Source organism: Marmota flaviventris, chromosome 6 (genome assembly GCF_047511675.1).
Source record: "Marmota flaviventris isolate mMarFla1 chromosome 6, mMarFla1.hap1, whole genome shotgun sequence".
Lineage (NCBI taxonomy): Eukaryota > Metazoa > Chordata > Mammalia > Rodentia > Sciuridae > Marmota > Marmota flaviventris.
Window position 1 is genome coordinate 118,846,277 of NC_092503.1, and position 15,420 is coordinate 118,861,696.

The 15,420-nt window shown below is 49.5% G+C and overlaps 1 protein-coding gene across 2 annotated transcripts; it reads left to right on the top strand.

Moving 5' to 3' along the window:
* The first annotated feature begins 12,893 nt into the window (after positions 1-12,893).
* Smim29 (small integral membrane protein 29) lies at positions 12,894-15,394 on the top strand. Of its 2 annotated transcripts, none has more exons than XM_027943520.3 (5): positions 12,894-12,999; positions 14,099-14,282; positions 14,467-14,492; positions 14,764-14,869; positions 15,016-15,394. In XM_027943520.3, the coding sequence occupies exons 2-5, from the start codon at positions 14,172-14,174 to the stop codon at positions 15,079-15,081; spliced, it is 309 nt and encodes a 102-aa protein (XP_027799321.1). In that variant the 5' UTR covers positions 12,894-12,999; positions 14,099-14,171; the 3' UTR covers positions 15,082-15,394. The 2 variants fall into 2 exon arrangements, with proteins under 2 accessions (XP_027799321.1, XP_027799322.1); XM_027943521.3 differs by having other exon boundaries at positions 14,099-14,222.
* The last annotated feature ends 26 nt before the right edge of the window (positions 15,395-15,420 follow it).

Sequence of the window (15,420 nt, forward strand, 5' to 3'; positions counted from 1 at the left end):
GGTGAACTTATTCCACTTCATTCCACATGGGACAGATGGCTTCTGCCCGTCGGAGCACCTCTCCCCGTAAATCCTGACTGTGCAGGCTGCCTTTGTCCATGTCATGATGATCACCCCGCCTGCTCTGGTAAAAGGAGTCTTCCTTGTGCCTGAGTCTGTGAGCATGGGACCGTAGGTGCTGACAGAGGGCCACTTCCAATCAGATGGGGTGTTCTGGAAACACCCCACTTACCCATGTCACATCCTCGTGGACCGCTGTACAGGTGTGTGGCTCATCAATGTCACATCTACTGCATGTCAACTGATTTTCATTCCATTCTCAGGGTAAAGGCAGAGTGTGGAGTCCTCATTCTGTGGCCTGCAGGACTTTGTGGCTAAAGAGAGAAACATAAAAGTGGCCCCAAAAAAACTTGGGGCAAGAGTGAGGAGAGGAAATGGTCTTGAAGGACACCAGTGCAGCTCTGACCATAGGGACAGGCAATGCGTTCCTGTGGCCTTCGCTGTCATGCTGGTGCTCTGACCTCCCAGGCAGATTTGGCAGAACTCCTGCCCATCCTCCACTCAGGCTGACTCCCCTCCGCACAGACCTGAAGCCTGCGGTGGAAGCCAGGGCCTTGGTTGCTTCCTGGTTTCAGGCATATTTAGGGTGTGAAGGGCTTGTTTTCTCTCCTTGGTCTTGTGACACCCAGCTAACATCTCAGCATCCAAAGGTGAAGCCATGAGGCCCCATGTTCTGTGTCCTGAATACCAGCAATGTGCTAAAACCAGGACACACAGTCCTCGCAGAGGCACCTGCTTGGATGACAGATGGCGTGAAACGGGAGAGGTGACAGCCTGGGTAGAATAAGCTGCAGGAGGCGGGGGTGGGGTGGGGGGGTGCTGATGTTGCAGAGCCCAGTTGAGATGATAATGGAGGAATGGGACAGAGAGCAGATCAGAAAAGGGGGAGGGACACATTCATGGGAAGGCTGCCTAGTGTGACAGGTGTGGGCGGTGGAGTTCAGCCAGGTGCGGGTCCCAGCTCCACTGCTGACAGGCTCCGTGATCTTGACATGTTGCCATCCATGACTGCTGTGTTTAATAATAAGTGAAGGAGTATATGGCACCAAAGTTGGGGTGTGATCACTATGTGCTGCACCTGCTTGGGAAATGCCCAGGGCTGTGCGTGCTGAGTTTACTATATAAATAGAGTCACAGCGACACAGTCACATGCAAGAAAAGAAGACCGAGGGGGTGACCGACCCCTTCCCCCTTCCCAAAAGAAGAGGCATCATCTGAGAGGATTTGGGATGGATGAGGGGATCCCCAGCTGAAGGGACCCCTGGGGAAGGGCAGGTATCTGGAACTTGATGGTCATAGTGGGCTGGGAGGAGAGAGGGCCAGGCGATGCCGTGGGAAAGGTAGGCTGGGGTCAGTGGCTTGGCTGGCCGCGTTTGAACTTTACTCTGCATGACTGGGAAGCCAACGAGGCTTTAAAGCAGTGGTGACTGCACTGACTCGGGCATTTGGGGACAATAATACCACTCTCTACAGAGTGCTCACACTGCTCCAGGGCTTAGTCCCAGGCCTTGCGTTCACGGAGTCTTGGTCATCGTGGGAGGTGTAGGTCATGGGAAAGGAAATGGAGGCTTAGGGGAGCTAACCACTTTAAAACAACTAGACAAGTTCATTCTGGAATCACAAGAGTAAAATACCCAGGATAACTAAGACAATTTGGAAAAACTGGACTGCAAGAGAAATCCTATCAGCACACACAAAGGTAACTCGGTGCCCTGAAAGAAGATCACTCAGGAGAAGTAAGTTAGGAAGTCGAACAGAACGCAGCAGGGTGCCAAGGAACAGACCCTGCGTGACAGGAGCGTGGCCAGAGCCAGAGGAAGCACACGTGCTCCTCAGTGTTTGGGCCTCAGACCAGCCAAATGGGAAAAATAAATAAGGTCCGATCCCAGCCTCACACCATCCAGGGCAATGAGTTCACAAATGTGAAAAAAATGAATTACAAAACCCTTAGGAGAAAACCTAGAAGTAACATCCAGGATGACAACTGAACTCCGAGCTGAGGGGTCCCCATAGGACCCACCCTCTTTGCGATGGGCAGTACTCTCTTGGTCATGGTCACCTTAGACTGCAGGATGGGCCAGGACAGTAGGGAGGTGGTGAATGAGAATGGGGTTGGCATCCTGTCCCCAAACACCTCATATGAAGGTGGCTAGGGAGGCCGAGGGAGGGGCTTCCTGGGTATCACTCAGTCAACAGGTTGGTCACCGCACTCACCGCCCACCATGGCATCGACAGCCTGAAATAACCAAGTTAGAGAAAAGGTCTGTTTGGGGGGCTGGGGATGTGGCTCAAGCGGTAGCGCGCTCGCCTGGCATGCGTGCGGCCCGGGTTCGATCCTCAGCACCACATACAAACAAAGATGTTGTGTCCACCAATAAATAAACAAACAAACAAATAAATATCGAAAAGAAAAGGTCTGTTTTGACCTGCGGTTTGGAGGTTTCTGTTCCTGATCCTTGGCACTCTGCTGCCAGCTTGGGGTGAGGCCACACAACCTGGCAGGAGCCCGTGGGAAAGCAGAGTCACTTGCCTTGTGGCCAGGAAGCAAATGAGGGGAAAAAAAATAGAGGAAGTAGCTGGGATCCCACTGTCCCCACCAAGGGCATGTCCCCAATGACCTGAAGGCCTCCCGAATAAGACCCACCTCCTAAGGCTTCCACCGCCTCCCTGTAGGGTCATAGTGGGGACCAGGCCTTTAACACACAAGTCCTTAGGGGACAGTCCAGATCAAAAACTGCAGCAGGCACTGACGATGTACAGGTGCAGTGACAGGCATCTGTGAGGCACCCGTGGGTGAATGTCTGGTCACAGCACTTAGTAGAAGAGGCTATAAATAAGATGGTTGCAGCGAATCATCGCTTGACAGTGTTAGAAACGTTTTAGGGATAGTCTAGTCCAATCCTCTATTTTACAGTTCTAGAAACAGCACAGTGGGAAGGGACTTTTCCCCAGTGTTCTGGACTGAAACCCTAAGTTCCATAAGTAGCTAGCGGCCACCAGGTGCAGTGGGGCATGCCTGTGACCCCTGATACTTGGAAGACTGATGCAGAAGAATTGCAGGTTTGAAGTCAGCCTCAGCAACTTAGCAAGGCCCCAAGCAACCCAGTGAGACCCTATCTCTAAATAAAAGTATAAAAAAGGGCTGGTGACGTGGCTCAGTGGTAGACCCCAGGTTCAATCCCTAATACTACAAAGGAAAGAAGGAAGGAAGAAAAAAAACAGCTAGCTGCTCTTTGTCGTCATGGAAAGCATTTTTAAATATCTGTCTTACTCTGGCCAACAAACTGTCCAACCAGCGTGGGGCCCAGACCCCATGTCCATCACCCTGAATTAATCCATCCATTCCTCTCCCCTCCTGGGTAAGAGCTGGTCCTGCTCAGAGAACAGTGTCATGAGGGGACACCACGGGCTCATGCTTGCCCTCCATTCAACCTCTGGTGCTGCCTGTCATTGGCCAGTGACTGCTGCATTAGCAAGTCCAAGGCCACTCACCTGTTCTGAACCCAGCTCCTGAGCTCCCCCTCCCCCTGTCCTTGGCCACACTTTGGTTCTCTCCCTACTGTAGTTTTCAGGGGAAGTTCCACCCCTTGGCTCAGCAGCCCTTTAGCTAGTCGGCCCCGCCCACCTTGTCAGACCACTTTCTCGCCACTCTGTGTCCCAGAACTTTCTGCAGATGCATCATCTACCACAACTCTACCACACTGTTCAAACCCACAGGGTCTGTGCCCTTTAGGGGGAAAGATCTCTTGAGATCCTTCTTCCTACACTATCTTGCCCCCTCAGTCCCACCCCCAGGCTGCAGGTGCCCTCTGAAGGCACACAGGGAGGCTCTCCCCAGTCTTGGTCTCTGACTGATGTAGAGCTGGTACCCAGGAAATTTGGTTGGAGGAGACAAAAAGCCAACTGGCATTTTGAAAGTGTCCACAGCACAAGGAATGTGTGTGCGGTGACGTCCTGCCCTCTCAGTTCTTCCCCACTGCACCCCACACCGCCCACCCCTCACCCCCACCGTGCATTTCCCCAAAACCCTGGAGCAAATACCTGGTCCCTGAGGGACCTGGGGCAGGAGTGTGGAGCAGGGGAGGTGGGAGGCTCCTCCCCTGGGGGCATGGTGCTGCCCATCCACTGCAGCAACATCACCGAGTCCAGCCTCCCCCTGAAGCCCATCTCCATCTTTCTCTTCCTGCCTTTAGTCTGGGGGACATGGGGGAGGTGCTTTTTCAGGGAGAGGAGACCCCCAGTTCCTGCTGCTCCCTCTAACTCAGCCAGGATCCTGTGAACTTCCCCATACCTAGGGCAGGAGGCGACAAGAGGCTGGTCACTTCCTGAGGAAGCTGAAGGGCCACCCTCACAGCTGACACTGTTTTCTGGGCTTCCCGGTTAGTCTCCAGAACCCCCTCCTGTCAATTCCGAGAGCTCCTGCACAGGACCCCGGACTTTCACATCTCTCCCCGGGGGCAGGCACCTCCATCCCGACTTGGTTCTCCTGGAGGGAGCCAGAGCCTGAGGAGCCTGAGGGCAGAAGGGAGCTGGGTCCCTGGAGAACCAGCTCGGGAGGAGGAGAGCTAGGGAGGCTGCAAATCAGGCCTCGGGTGCTGCCAGGGGACGCCATGAGGGCTTCCCACTGACTCCTGCAGGACTCACTCAGTCCCTCCTCAATATCCCAGCAGCCCCAGCGTGGAACACCTGGGTGCCCTATCCCAGCCCTGACACTGCTCAGCTTTGAAAGGAATATGGACTGTCCTGTTATTGAGAAATGACCAGCTTGGGTGGGAATCCTTTCTACTTGGGGGCCTGGGAGGACCAGCATGGAGGATGCTGGGCAAAGTCACAGCGAGCTCAGGGCTAAGCAGAGACGGGCCTGTGGCAGGTGGCTCAGCTCCTGGAAACCCATATTCACAAGCACCTGACCATGAAGTAGAAAGTCCCAAAATGAAGTTGATGGCCTTGTATATTTTTATTATTTATTGATGAATTTTTAAATTTTATGTATTTATTTGTATGTGGTGCTGAGACTCGAACCCAGTACCTCACACATTCTAGGCAAGTGCTCTACCACTGAGCCACAACCCCAGCCCTCCATTTTTTTAAAAAACAATCTTCATCCACAATATTTTAAAAAGTTTAATCGAATCAAATTAACATACAAGAGGCTATACATATTTAAAATGTCCAATTTGAGACCAGCATGATGGCACACACCTGCAATTCCAGCTCCTTGGAAGGTGAGGCAGGAGGATCGCAAGTTCAAGTTCTCAAAACAAAAATAATAAAAAGGTGGTAGAGTACTTGCCTAGCATGCCTGAGTCACTGGGTTCAATCCCCAGCACTGCAAAAGAAAAAAAGAAAGAGGAAGGGAGAGGGAGAGAGGCCAGGGGCTGGGGAGGGAGATTATTAGTAGATTAAAAGAAAAAACATACATGGGATATGCTATTCTCCTATTGTCCAATTAGTAGGGTGTATGACATTGACTTCCTATGCTGACATCCCTGTGTTAAATCTCCTTTGAATATAGTGCATAATTTTTTCTAATGTGCTATTAGATTCATTTTGCTAGTATTTTGTTGAGTATTTTTATGTCTATATTCATTGAGAATATTGGTCCATATTTTCTTTTTCTTTATTTCCTTCCTTTGTACTAAGTACTGAACTTTGAACTCAAGGGTGCTCTACCACTGAGCTACATCCTTAGCCCCTTTTTATTTTGTATCTTGAGACACAATCTCACAAAGTTCCCAGGCTGGCCTCCAACTTGTGATCCTCTGTCTCAGCCTCCAGAGTAGTTGCAATTATAGGTGTGTGCCACCATACCCAGTGCCCAGCTCCATTATTTCCTCTTTCCTGCAGGACTTAAATTCAGTTTGATTTTTTTTTTTTTTTTTTTTTTTTGTAGTTGTAGATGGACAGCATGTCTTTTCTCGGCCTTTTGGCTAAGATCAAGTGTATTTTCTTTCTTTTTATCTGGTGCTGAGAATTGAACCCAGTGCCTCACACACTAGGCAAGCACTCTACCACTGTGCTACAGCCTCAGCCCTGATCTACTTTTTTTAGTTTCTTAAATTGTAATGCTGATTTGAGATCATTATGCTTTAACAGATATGAATTTCCCTCTGAGTACTGCTTTTACAATATCCCTTAAGTTTGGGGATGTTTTAAATTGGTCTTACAGTATATTATAATTTTCATAGTGGCTTCTTCTTTGACCCATTGGTTGTTGAAGAGTGTATTTATTTTCTACAGATTTGCAAAATTTCCAGTTTTCCTTCTGCTATTGGCTTCTGGTTTCATTTCATTTTAGTCAGAGAAGATACTTTGTATAAATTTCAATCATTGTGAAAATTTACTGAGAATGTTTTTTAAAAATTATTTTTAATATTTATTTATTTTTTAGTTTTCGGCGCACACAACATCTTTGTTTGTATGTGGTGCTGAGGATCAAACCCGGGCTGCACACATGCCAGGTGAGCGCGCTACCGCTTGAGCCACATCCCCAGCCCTTAAAAAATTTTTTGTAGTTGTTGATGAACCTTTATTTTATTCATTTATTTATTTGAGGTGCTGAAAACAAGCCCAGGGCCTCACACATGCTAAGCAAGCGCTCTACCACTGAGCCACAAACCCCAGCCCTGAGAATGCTTTTGTGGGCTAACACCTATGTTAACAAGGAATAGTGACCTTTAATTTTGTTTGTTTGTTTGTTTTCTGGGGTGGGGGGATGGGGATTGAACACAGGGGTGCTCTACCACTGAGTCATATTTCCAGCCCTTTTTATTTTGAAACAGGGTCTCACTAAATTGCAGAGTGTGGCTTTTAAACTTGTGATCATCCTGCCTCAGCCTCTGGTGTAGCTGGAATGACAGGAAAGTGCCACTGTGCCTAGAGGGTCCTTTTTTTGAATGTTTCTTTGGCTTTGATATCAGGGCAATACTGAGTTAGAAAAAGTTAGGAAGGATTCCCTCCTCTCAAAATTTCTGAGAAAGACTAGTGTTAAATCTCCTTTAGATATTTGGTAGAATTCACCAGTGAAGAAGACATCGAAACGGTTGGAAGATTTATTTTTATTTTTTTTTTGCTTTGGTTGTTTTGTTGCAGTGCTGGGGATGAACCTGGTGCTCTACACTGGGCAACACCACCAGGCCTGTTATTTTTTACTTTGAGACAGGGCCTCATTAAATTGCTGAGACTAGTCTTGAACTTGTGATCCTCCTGTCTCATCCTCCCTAGTTACTGGGATTACAGGCATATGTCCGGGTCCCTGGCTGTTGGAAGGTTTTTTAGTATTAAGATTTTTGAGGGGAGTGAAGGGAGGTGTGGGGCTGTGGGGATGACAAGGAAGGTGGAGTGACAGACATTGTTACCCTCTACACATGTATGCTTACACCACTGGAGTGACTGCACCATGTGCAGCCAGAGGAAGGAGAAGCTGTGCGCCATCTGTGTACAGTGTGTCAAAATGCATTCTACTGTCATGTATAACTAATTAGAACAAATTTAATTTTTTTTTTTTTAAAAAAGAAGGTTCAGAAGAGAAATGATTGGGTTATAGCCTGAACCTAGTCAGTGAATTCATCCCCTGACTGGGATTAACTGAGGGGTAACTGAAGTGGTAGGGTGTGGCTGGAGGAGGTGGGAACTGGGGTGTGGCTTTGGGTATATATTTGTACCTGGTGAGCAGATTCTGACTCTGCAGCCCAATCACCACAGGAGCTGCTTCCCTCTGCCACAGTCTTCGGCCATGATGTCTGCTTCCCCTTGAGCCTGGAGGAATGGGGCGGGCTTCTGTGGACTAAGACCTCTGAAACCCTGAGCCCTGATATGAACTTTTCCTCCTCTTAAAAAAAAAAAAAAATTTTGTGTATATGGCCTGACATGTTCTGGAGAACATATGTCTGGAGAATGTTCCATGTGCCTCGAGAAGAACTCATGCTCTGGTGTTGTTTGGTGGAACCTTCTATATGTGACCATTGGATCCAGTTGGTGTAGTGTTTTTCAAGTTCTCTATTTCATTATTTATCCATCTGGATCTCCTAACCATTATTGAAAATGGGGTACTGAAGTCTCCAAAACTATAATTGTGGAATTATTTCTAAATATGTTCTCACTTGTATGTGAAATCTAAAAACATCAAACCATAGAAGCAGAGTATAGTACAATGGTTATAAGAGGCTGGGATGTGGGAGATGGGGAGATGTTGGTCACAGGATATAAAGTTGCAGTCAGAAAGGAGGAGTAAGTGGTAAGTATTTAAGGTGATGGATATGTTACTAGCTTGATTCAGTCCTTCCACACTATATATATGTAACATTGCTTTGTACCTTATAATTATGTAGGATTCGAATTCAACAACAACCAAAAACCTTAAATAGGGGCAGGGGTGTAACCCAGTGGTAGAGTACATACTTAGCATGCATGAGGTCCTGAGTTCAATCTGACACTGAAAAGAAACCAACACAAAACACTGAAGCCAGGTACAACAGCACAGGCCTAAGATGCAGTCACCTGGGAGCTGAGGCAAAAGGATGGCAAATTCGAGGCCAGACTTAGCAACTCAGTGAGACCCTGTCTCAAAACAAAATTAAAGGAAGCCAGGTGCGGTGGCTCACACCTGTAATCCTAGTGGCTCAGGAGGCTGAGACAGGAGGATCACAAGCTCAAAGCCAGCCTCAGCAACAGCGAAGTGCTAAGCAACTCAGTGAGACCCTGTCTCTAAATAAAATACAAAATAGGGCTGGGGATGTGGCTCAGTGTGCGAGTGCCCGGAGTTCAGTCCCTGGTGCCCAAAATAAATACATTAATTAATTAAATTAAAGGGCTGGGCGCAACCCTGTAACCCCAGCAGCTGGGAGGCTGAGATAGGAGGATGGGAAGTTCAAAGCCAGCCTCAGCAAAAGCAAGGCACTAAGCAAGTCAGTGAGACCCTGTCTCTAATAAATACAAAATAGGGCTGGGATGTGGCTCGGTGGGAAAGTGCTCCCTGAATTCAATCCCTAGTACCTCCTATCCCCCAAAATAAGCTGGGGATATAGCTTAATGGTAAAGTCCCTGGGTTTTAACTCCAATACGGCAAAATCTTTTTTTTTTTTTTTTTTTGATGATGCTGGGGATTGAACCCAGGGCCTTGTGCATTTGAGGCCAGCACTCTCCCAACTGACCTATATCCCCAGCCCCAGTACAGCAAAATCATAATTATTATAATAAAAATTTTTTAAGAGTTGGGGTGTCGCTCCATGATACAGCAATTGCCTAGCTTGTATGATGCCCTGGGTTTGATCTTCAGTACTGAAAAAAAAAATTAAATGAAAAATAAGTAAATAAAATAATGCTCCTACGAACATTCACGTATGTATATGTTGAGGATAAATATTTTCATTTTTTTTCTGGGAGTGAAACTGCTTATCTATCATTAGATAGGATCATGTGGTTTTTGTTTGTTTGTTTGTTTGCTTTTAAATAGGTTCATGTTTATAAAAAATTCCAAACAGATTTCCAAGAATATGGAGCAATTTCTTGGGCTGTGGCTGTGGCTCAGTGGTAGAGCCCTTGCCTAGCATGTGTGAGGCATGGAGTTTGATTCTCAGCACCACATACAAATAAATGAATAAAAAAAAAATAAAGGTTTATTAACATCTAAAAATTTTTTTAAAAAAGAATTTCTCCCTTAACTTCTGTCAATATCTCTTTTATATATTTTTAGACCCTGTTTTTCAGCATGTATGTTTGCAATTTCTGGATCTTCTTGATGAACTGACCCTTTTATCAATATAAAATGTCTCCTGTAGTCTTTATTTTGTGACTCCTGCCTCAGTCTCCCCAAGTAGCTGTGACCCCGAGTGTGCGCCCCACGCCCAGCTCTCTCTGCAGAGTGCGGCTCCTTAAAGTTGTTCCACAGCTCACTGGTGCCCTTTTCATATTTTTCTTTCTTCTTCTATCCCTTCCCTTCCTTTTCTTTATTTCTGCAATTTTTTCTCTGTTGTATTTATATTTGGATTTATTCTTGTTATGTGTCCAAGTTCATTTTCTTTTTTTCTGTAATATCTACCAGGAATCCCACTCGGTAGACACTTTCAGTTGAGTCTGTGGATTTCATCTCCAGTTCAGTTTGGGTTTTTAAAATATATTCTGTGACTTCGTACTTAACTCTTGGTATCTATGGAATGCAGTTATGATAATGTTTAATATCTTCTGCTAGGCCTAATATCTGTATTATCTGTTCTTGGTTCATTTCAGTTGAATGAGTTTTTATTTTTATTATTTTCAATAGGGGTTGGTTGTGTTTTCCTGATCCTCTACAATACTTCTGGATTTTTGTTTTTTAAGTAATGGATATAATATCTTTGTTTTATTTATTTATTTTGTTACTGGTGAAACAGTTACTGGTGACCACTGGGCCACATCCCCAGCCCTATTTTGTATTTTATTTAGAGACAGGTTCTCACTGAGTTGCTTAGCGCCTCGACATTGCTGAGGCTGGCTCTGAACTCATGATCCTCCTGCCTCAGCTTCCTGAGCTGCTGGGATTACAGGCATGCATCACCATGCCCAGCTTACTGGTTTATTTTTATGTGGAGCTGAGGATCTAACCCAGTGCTTCATATGCTAAGCAAGCAACCTACCACCAAGCCGCAACCCCAGCACACCTCTGGATATTTTTAACGGATGCCAGATATGATGAATTTACCTCTTGGAACTGAATATATTTGCATTCCTATACATCTTCTTGAGCTTTGTTCTGGAATTTAGTTAAGTCACTTGAAAACAGGTTGGTCTTTTCAGGTAGTGTTTTTTTATGATGTTTTCATGGGGTCTGGAGCAGGAGAACCCAAGGGTGAGTGAGGTGTTGGAGAAGGGGATGCATGAGTACAGGCAATGACTGAAGCAACACCGTTAGTCAGGGGAGCATTGGGGAATTGGACTGCTCTCTGGTTGCTCATGGGATACAAAGCCTGGGTTCAGAAGAAAATGGGCCTCACCTGCAGCGCTGGAGGAACAACTGTCCAGGAAGAGTTTTTGTCACCTGACACCCCATCCCACCATTTCCTGAATGATCAGGCCATGTCATCGCACTTCTCAGGATGTCAGCTTGCTTGGTTACCAACTGGAGTTGCTTAAGCTGCCCTGGGTAGCTTGCACAGGTGTCCTGTCCTAGAAGAGAGGGAAGTAAAACATGTTGAGTCTGACATGGAAGCTAGGCCATTTCCACATACAACATGAGCACTGGACTGACTCATGGAGGACTCTCAGGAACTATGGCTGGATGTCCAGAGGATGAGCACAAACCTGGGTATATGGGTAGCCAAGAGGGCCTGAGTTCTCAAATTCATCACTTGCTCCCATGTCCTTGCAAGACAAAACCCTGGGTGGGTGGTCCTCCTTCTTTCCAGACTCAAAAGCCTGAGAGCAGCAGGAGATTCTGGAAGCCCCCAGGCTCCTGGGTTTCTGTCATTCTTTCTCTCTACCCAATTCCCTGCCAGAGTCTGACAGTGGTGTCTGCAGGCAGGCTAGAGGTCAAAGTGCCCATCTGCCCTGTGGTTCCCAGTGGGTCTGCCTCTCTCAAAGACTTGTCCTCATTCAGCCTTGTCTGGGGCTTGAATAAACCTAGGACAGCTCAGACCAAGTCACTCACCATGTCTGTTGCCAGGTAGCCAGTGGTGAGTGGTTCCCAGCACTCCACACCCACTCCTAAGGGTTCCCCTGACAAGAATAGGGTGACACGGGCCATCCCTTATCCTCATTACCACCTGATGACCCAAGAGGGCTTCAGTCTGGTTTAGATGCCAAAAACTTGATATTCTTTGGTGACTCCCCCAACATCAAGCCTAGAATAATCTGATCACTTGTGATTTGGGGTGGAAGAGGAGGCTCTGGTTCAAAACTGAATGCATATATAAATTAGTTATAGGTATGTACAGGTATGTATACACACATTTGAGGTAAATGTAGACTCTGGTGTTTGGGATTGAACCCATGGGTACTTAACCACGGAACCACACTCCCAGCCCTTTTTTTTCTATTTAATAGTTAGGGTCTCGCTAGATTGCTTAGGGCCTCGCTAAGTTGCTGAGGCTGGCTTTGAACTTACCATCCTCCTGCCTCAGCCTTCTGAGTTGCTGGGATATTGACATTGGTACACTTCACCAATCTTACTCAGGTTTCTCCAGTGTGTACCATCAGACCATGAAAACTTTAACCCAAGATTCCTGAGCTGCCTGTGTCCCCTAAGACACAGGAAGGAAAGAGGAGAACAAGAGGAATGTAACATTCAGGACACGGCCTATGAACCAGGCTCCTTTTCTGAATCATCGTTTAATCGTCACGACAGCCTGTTTCACAGACACTAAGACTGGACACAGAAAGGGTGGGTGGGCCTGAGTCCCGCCGCTGGGCAGGAAGTAACCCACGCCCCCGCCTCTACCCGCTGAGCACAGCCCAAGAGCCTGTCAACAAACACCGATGGAGGCCTTGTGGGCCGGGCGCCGGGTCCTGTCGTGAAGGGTCTGGGCTAGCGCGTGGCGTGACACCAGGCCTGGGCTCCAACCAGAAGGGTGAGGGCGACGGACCCCGGCGTCGCCCCCAAGTTCCGACTCCAACTCTCCGGCACCGAGGCGCCCAACCCTGACCCGCCCGCGGAAAGCGAGGGAACCACCCGAGCCGCCTGCAGCCCTGTGATCTCCTCCCCCAGCTGCGCAGCCCTCGGCTGCCCCCTGCCGCCGCGGGGTGGACCCTGCACGCCCCGCTGTCCCCGCCTTCTCGCTGCCCACCCCCGCCTCCGGATTGGCTGCTCCGGAAGGCTCGGGCAGTTCGCCTTCCGCTACCGGATTGGCTGCGCCCCGGGGTGAGGCCCCGCCCACCTCCCCGGGTCCTTTGATCACGCGCCCGCCGGCTCTTCCGGGGCCCGGGAGCCAACCCTGGGTGTTCCTGTCGGGGCTGCAGCGGCGGGAGGTAAGGCATGGCAGGGTTGGATGGGCTGCAGAGTGCAGGCACGGGTCCACACGTCAGGGTGCCGGGATTCCAAGATGCCGAGGCGCGGGGCGGCCCCTCCACGCTCCCCCAATACTCCACGCCCACGGCCTGAGCCTCCCAGCACGGTGGGAACTACCTTCCGCCCGCCGCTGCTGGCCAGCATCCTAGGAGCGGCCTGATGCGTTCCGCATCCTGGCGTGCCTCCTCGGTCTGGGACGGCGGAGCCTGTCGCTAGGTATGGGCAAGCCTGATACCCCACGGACACGGGGCAGGGAGCTCTACCTTGCCCTCTGATAGAGACCCAGGCAAACATGGGTCAGGGACCTTGGACAATCTTGGTGCAGCTGCTCCAAGACGATCTTCTCGCTTCTGTGTATGGGGACTGACCCTCTCCACTTCGCCTGTCAACCCTGGCCAGGAGGGGAGGGACCTGGGAGGAGTCCCGGGTGGGGAACGGAGTGAGATGACATCATCTCGAAGATAAGGTCCAGCCCTATCCACTGTGCACACACTGGTACATGAGACTGAGTGGGGTGATAGGGGGTGTCCGGGTTCTTGTGACACCAGGGCTAAGAAGGACATAGAGCCTACGCATGGAGCCTGTAGCCTGAAGTGTGGGGACTGAACCAGAACTGAGGCAGGCCCCTTCAGATGCTCCCATCTCACCTCTAGGTGCAGTCCACCCCTCCTGTTTACCTGATCTCCATTTTGCTCCACTGGATGGGTGCTAACAGCCCAATGTCCAGGTCCGTGACAGGACCTGGAAACCTGCACCTACCCTTTCCCCAACAATTGAGACTCCCAAATGTTCATCCAGCATCTGAGCTGGGCCCCACCCTGACTTAGGGATAGGAGCTGGACAGGAAACAGATCCTGGATCTGGACCTTCCTTTGGTGCCCTTTCCACCCAGGATTGGCCAAGAGTCATTGGAGGATTACACAGTGTGTTTTTGTAGAGGATGCCTCATCCCAGGGTTTGACCTGGGGCGTTTTTTGCAGATCTTGGGCTCTGGGGGAGGGGCTGGGAATTTGGATGTCACTGTAGGAGCAATTGATAACCTCCCTTCCTCCTCCCCAGGGAGCCCTGTGGAGGCACCCTCCCGAGGCACCACTGCCCATGCTGACCACCCAGCCCTCCTGCTGCTGATGTCATGAGTAACACCACAGTGCCCAATGCTCCCCAGGCCAACAGTGACTCCATGGTGGGCTATGTGTTGGGGCCTTTCTTCCTCATCACCCTGGTCGGGGTGGTGGTGGCTGTGGTAAGGAGCCCCCCACATGCACACATAGACACACCTGTGGCCAGGCAGGGGCTGGGTGGGCCTGGTCAGGTGCACACAGCATCTTAGCTGTCCTTCTGAGGGAGTGAAGGGTGTGGAGTTGGGCCTCCTCACTGTGGGCCTTCCTGGGCTCAGCAGCCTCCACAGTGCTGTGTCTCTGTTACAGGTAATGTATGTGCAGAAGAAAAAGCGGTGAGTGTCCCCACCCCAGTCTGATATTTCTTCCCATAGGATCTGAGTTGTCTGTGAGTGGTAAAACGCCCTCGGCCAGTCTGAACCAAGCCTGAAAGTCTGTTCTCCTTGCCTCATGCAACTCACCCGGGAGAGGCCCCTTTGCAGCCACATTGTGTCCAGGACACCCACTTAAATGCCCTGGCTGGGGGAGGGGGAGTGGCCCCAAGCAGTCAGGTATTTGATGGGGGTAAAGGTGGGGCTTGGGCTGAGCCCCTGCCCTGTTCTCCAGGGTGGACCGGCTCCGCCATCACCTGCTACCCATGTACAGCTACGACCCTGCTGAGGAGCTGCACGAGGCTGAGCAGGAGCTCCTCTCTGACGTGGGAGACCCTAAGGTGAGCATTCTTGGGCAGGGGAAATCAGGTGGAGATGAGAGAGCAATCCTGTCCCTCATACTCCTGAAACTAGACCCCATCCTGCCCTGGGCTTCCCCAGTGGGGCACCTCCTCCAAGTGACAGCCCTCAGTGTCTCCCCCCACAGGTTGTACATGGCTGGCAGAGTGGCTACCAGCACAAGCGGATGCCCTTGCTTGATGTCAAGACATGACCTGGTTCCAGGCCCTGACCTCCAGCCTTGAGAGTCCTACAGGCTCCTGTGGTCTTCACCCCACCCCACTGCTCCATCATCTTGCTCCCTTTAGACCCTTTGCCCTTTGTGGGCTGACCCCACCCACCCCCAGGCACTGACAGATCTCATTTTGGGGGTACTGTGGCTGGGAACAGCTTTGCTTTCTCTAACCTGCCTGAACTGGGCCTTGGCACAAACCCCCAGGAGGGATTTGGAATTGTTTCCATGGTTACAGGACCCACATGTATAGTATTCAGTATATATATTTTGTAAATAAAATGTTTTGTGGCTAGGGGTGTGGTTGACTTGACTTCAAGA

What these genes read in the sequence shown, in the direction of transcription:
- Smim29 (XM_027943520.3), top strand. Translation starts at nt 14,172, where the DNA reads ATGAGTAACACCACAGTGCCCAATGCTCCCCAGGCCAACAGTGACTCC. An exon ending in TCGGGGTGGTGGTGGCTGTG is followed by an intron (nt 14,283 to 14,466) that starts GTAAGGAGCCCC and finishes TCTCTGTTACAG; the next exon opens with GTAATGTATGTGCAGAAGAA. An exon ending in CTGACGTGGGAGACCCTAAG is followed by an intron (nt 14,870 to 15,015) that starts GTGAGCATTCTT and finishes CTCCCCCCACAG; the next exon opens with GTTGTACATGGCTGGCAGAG.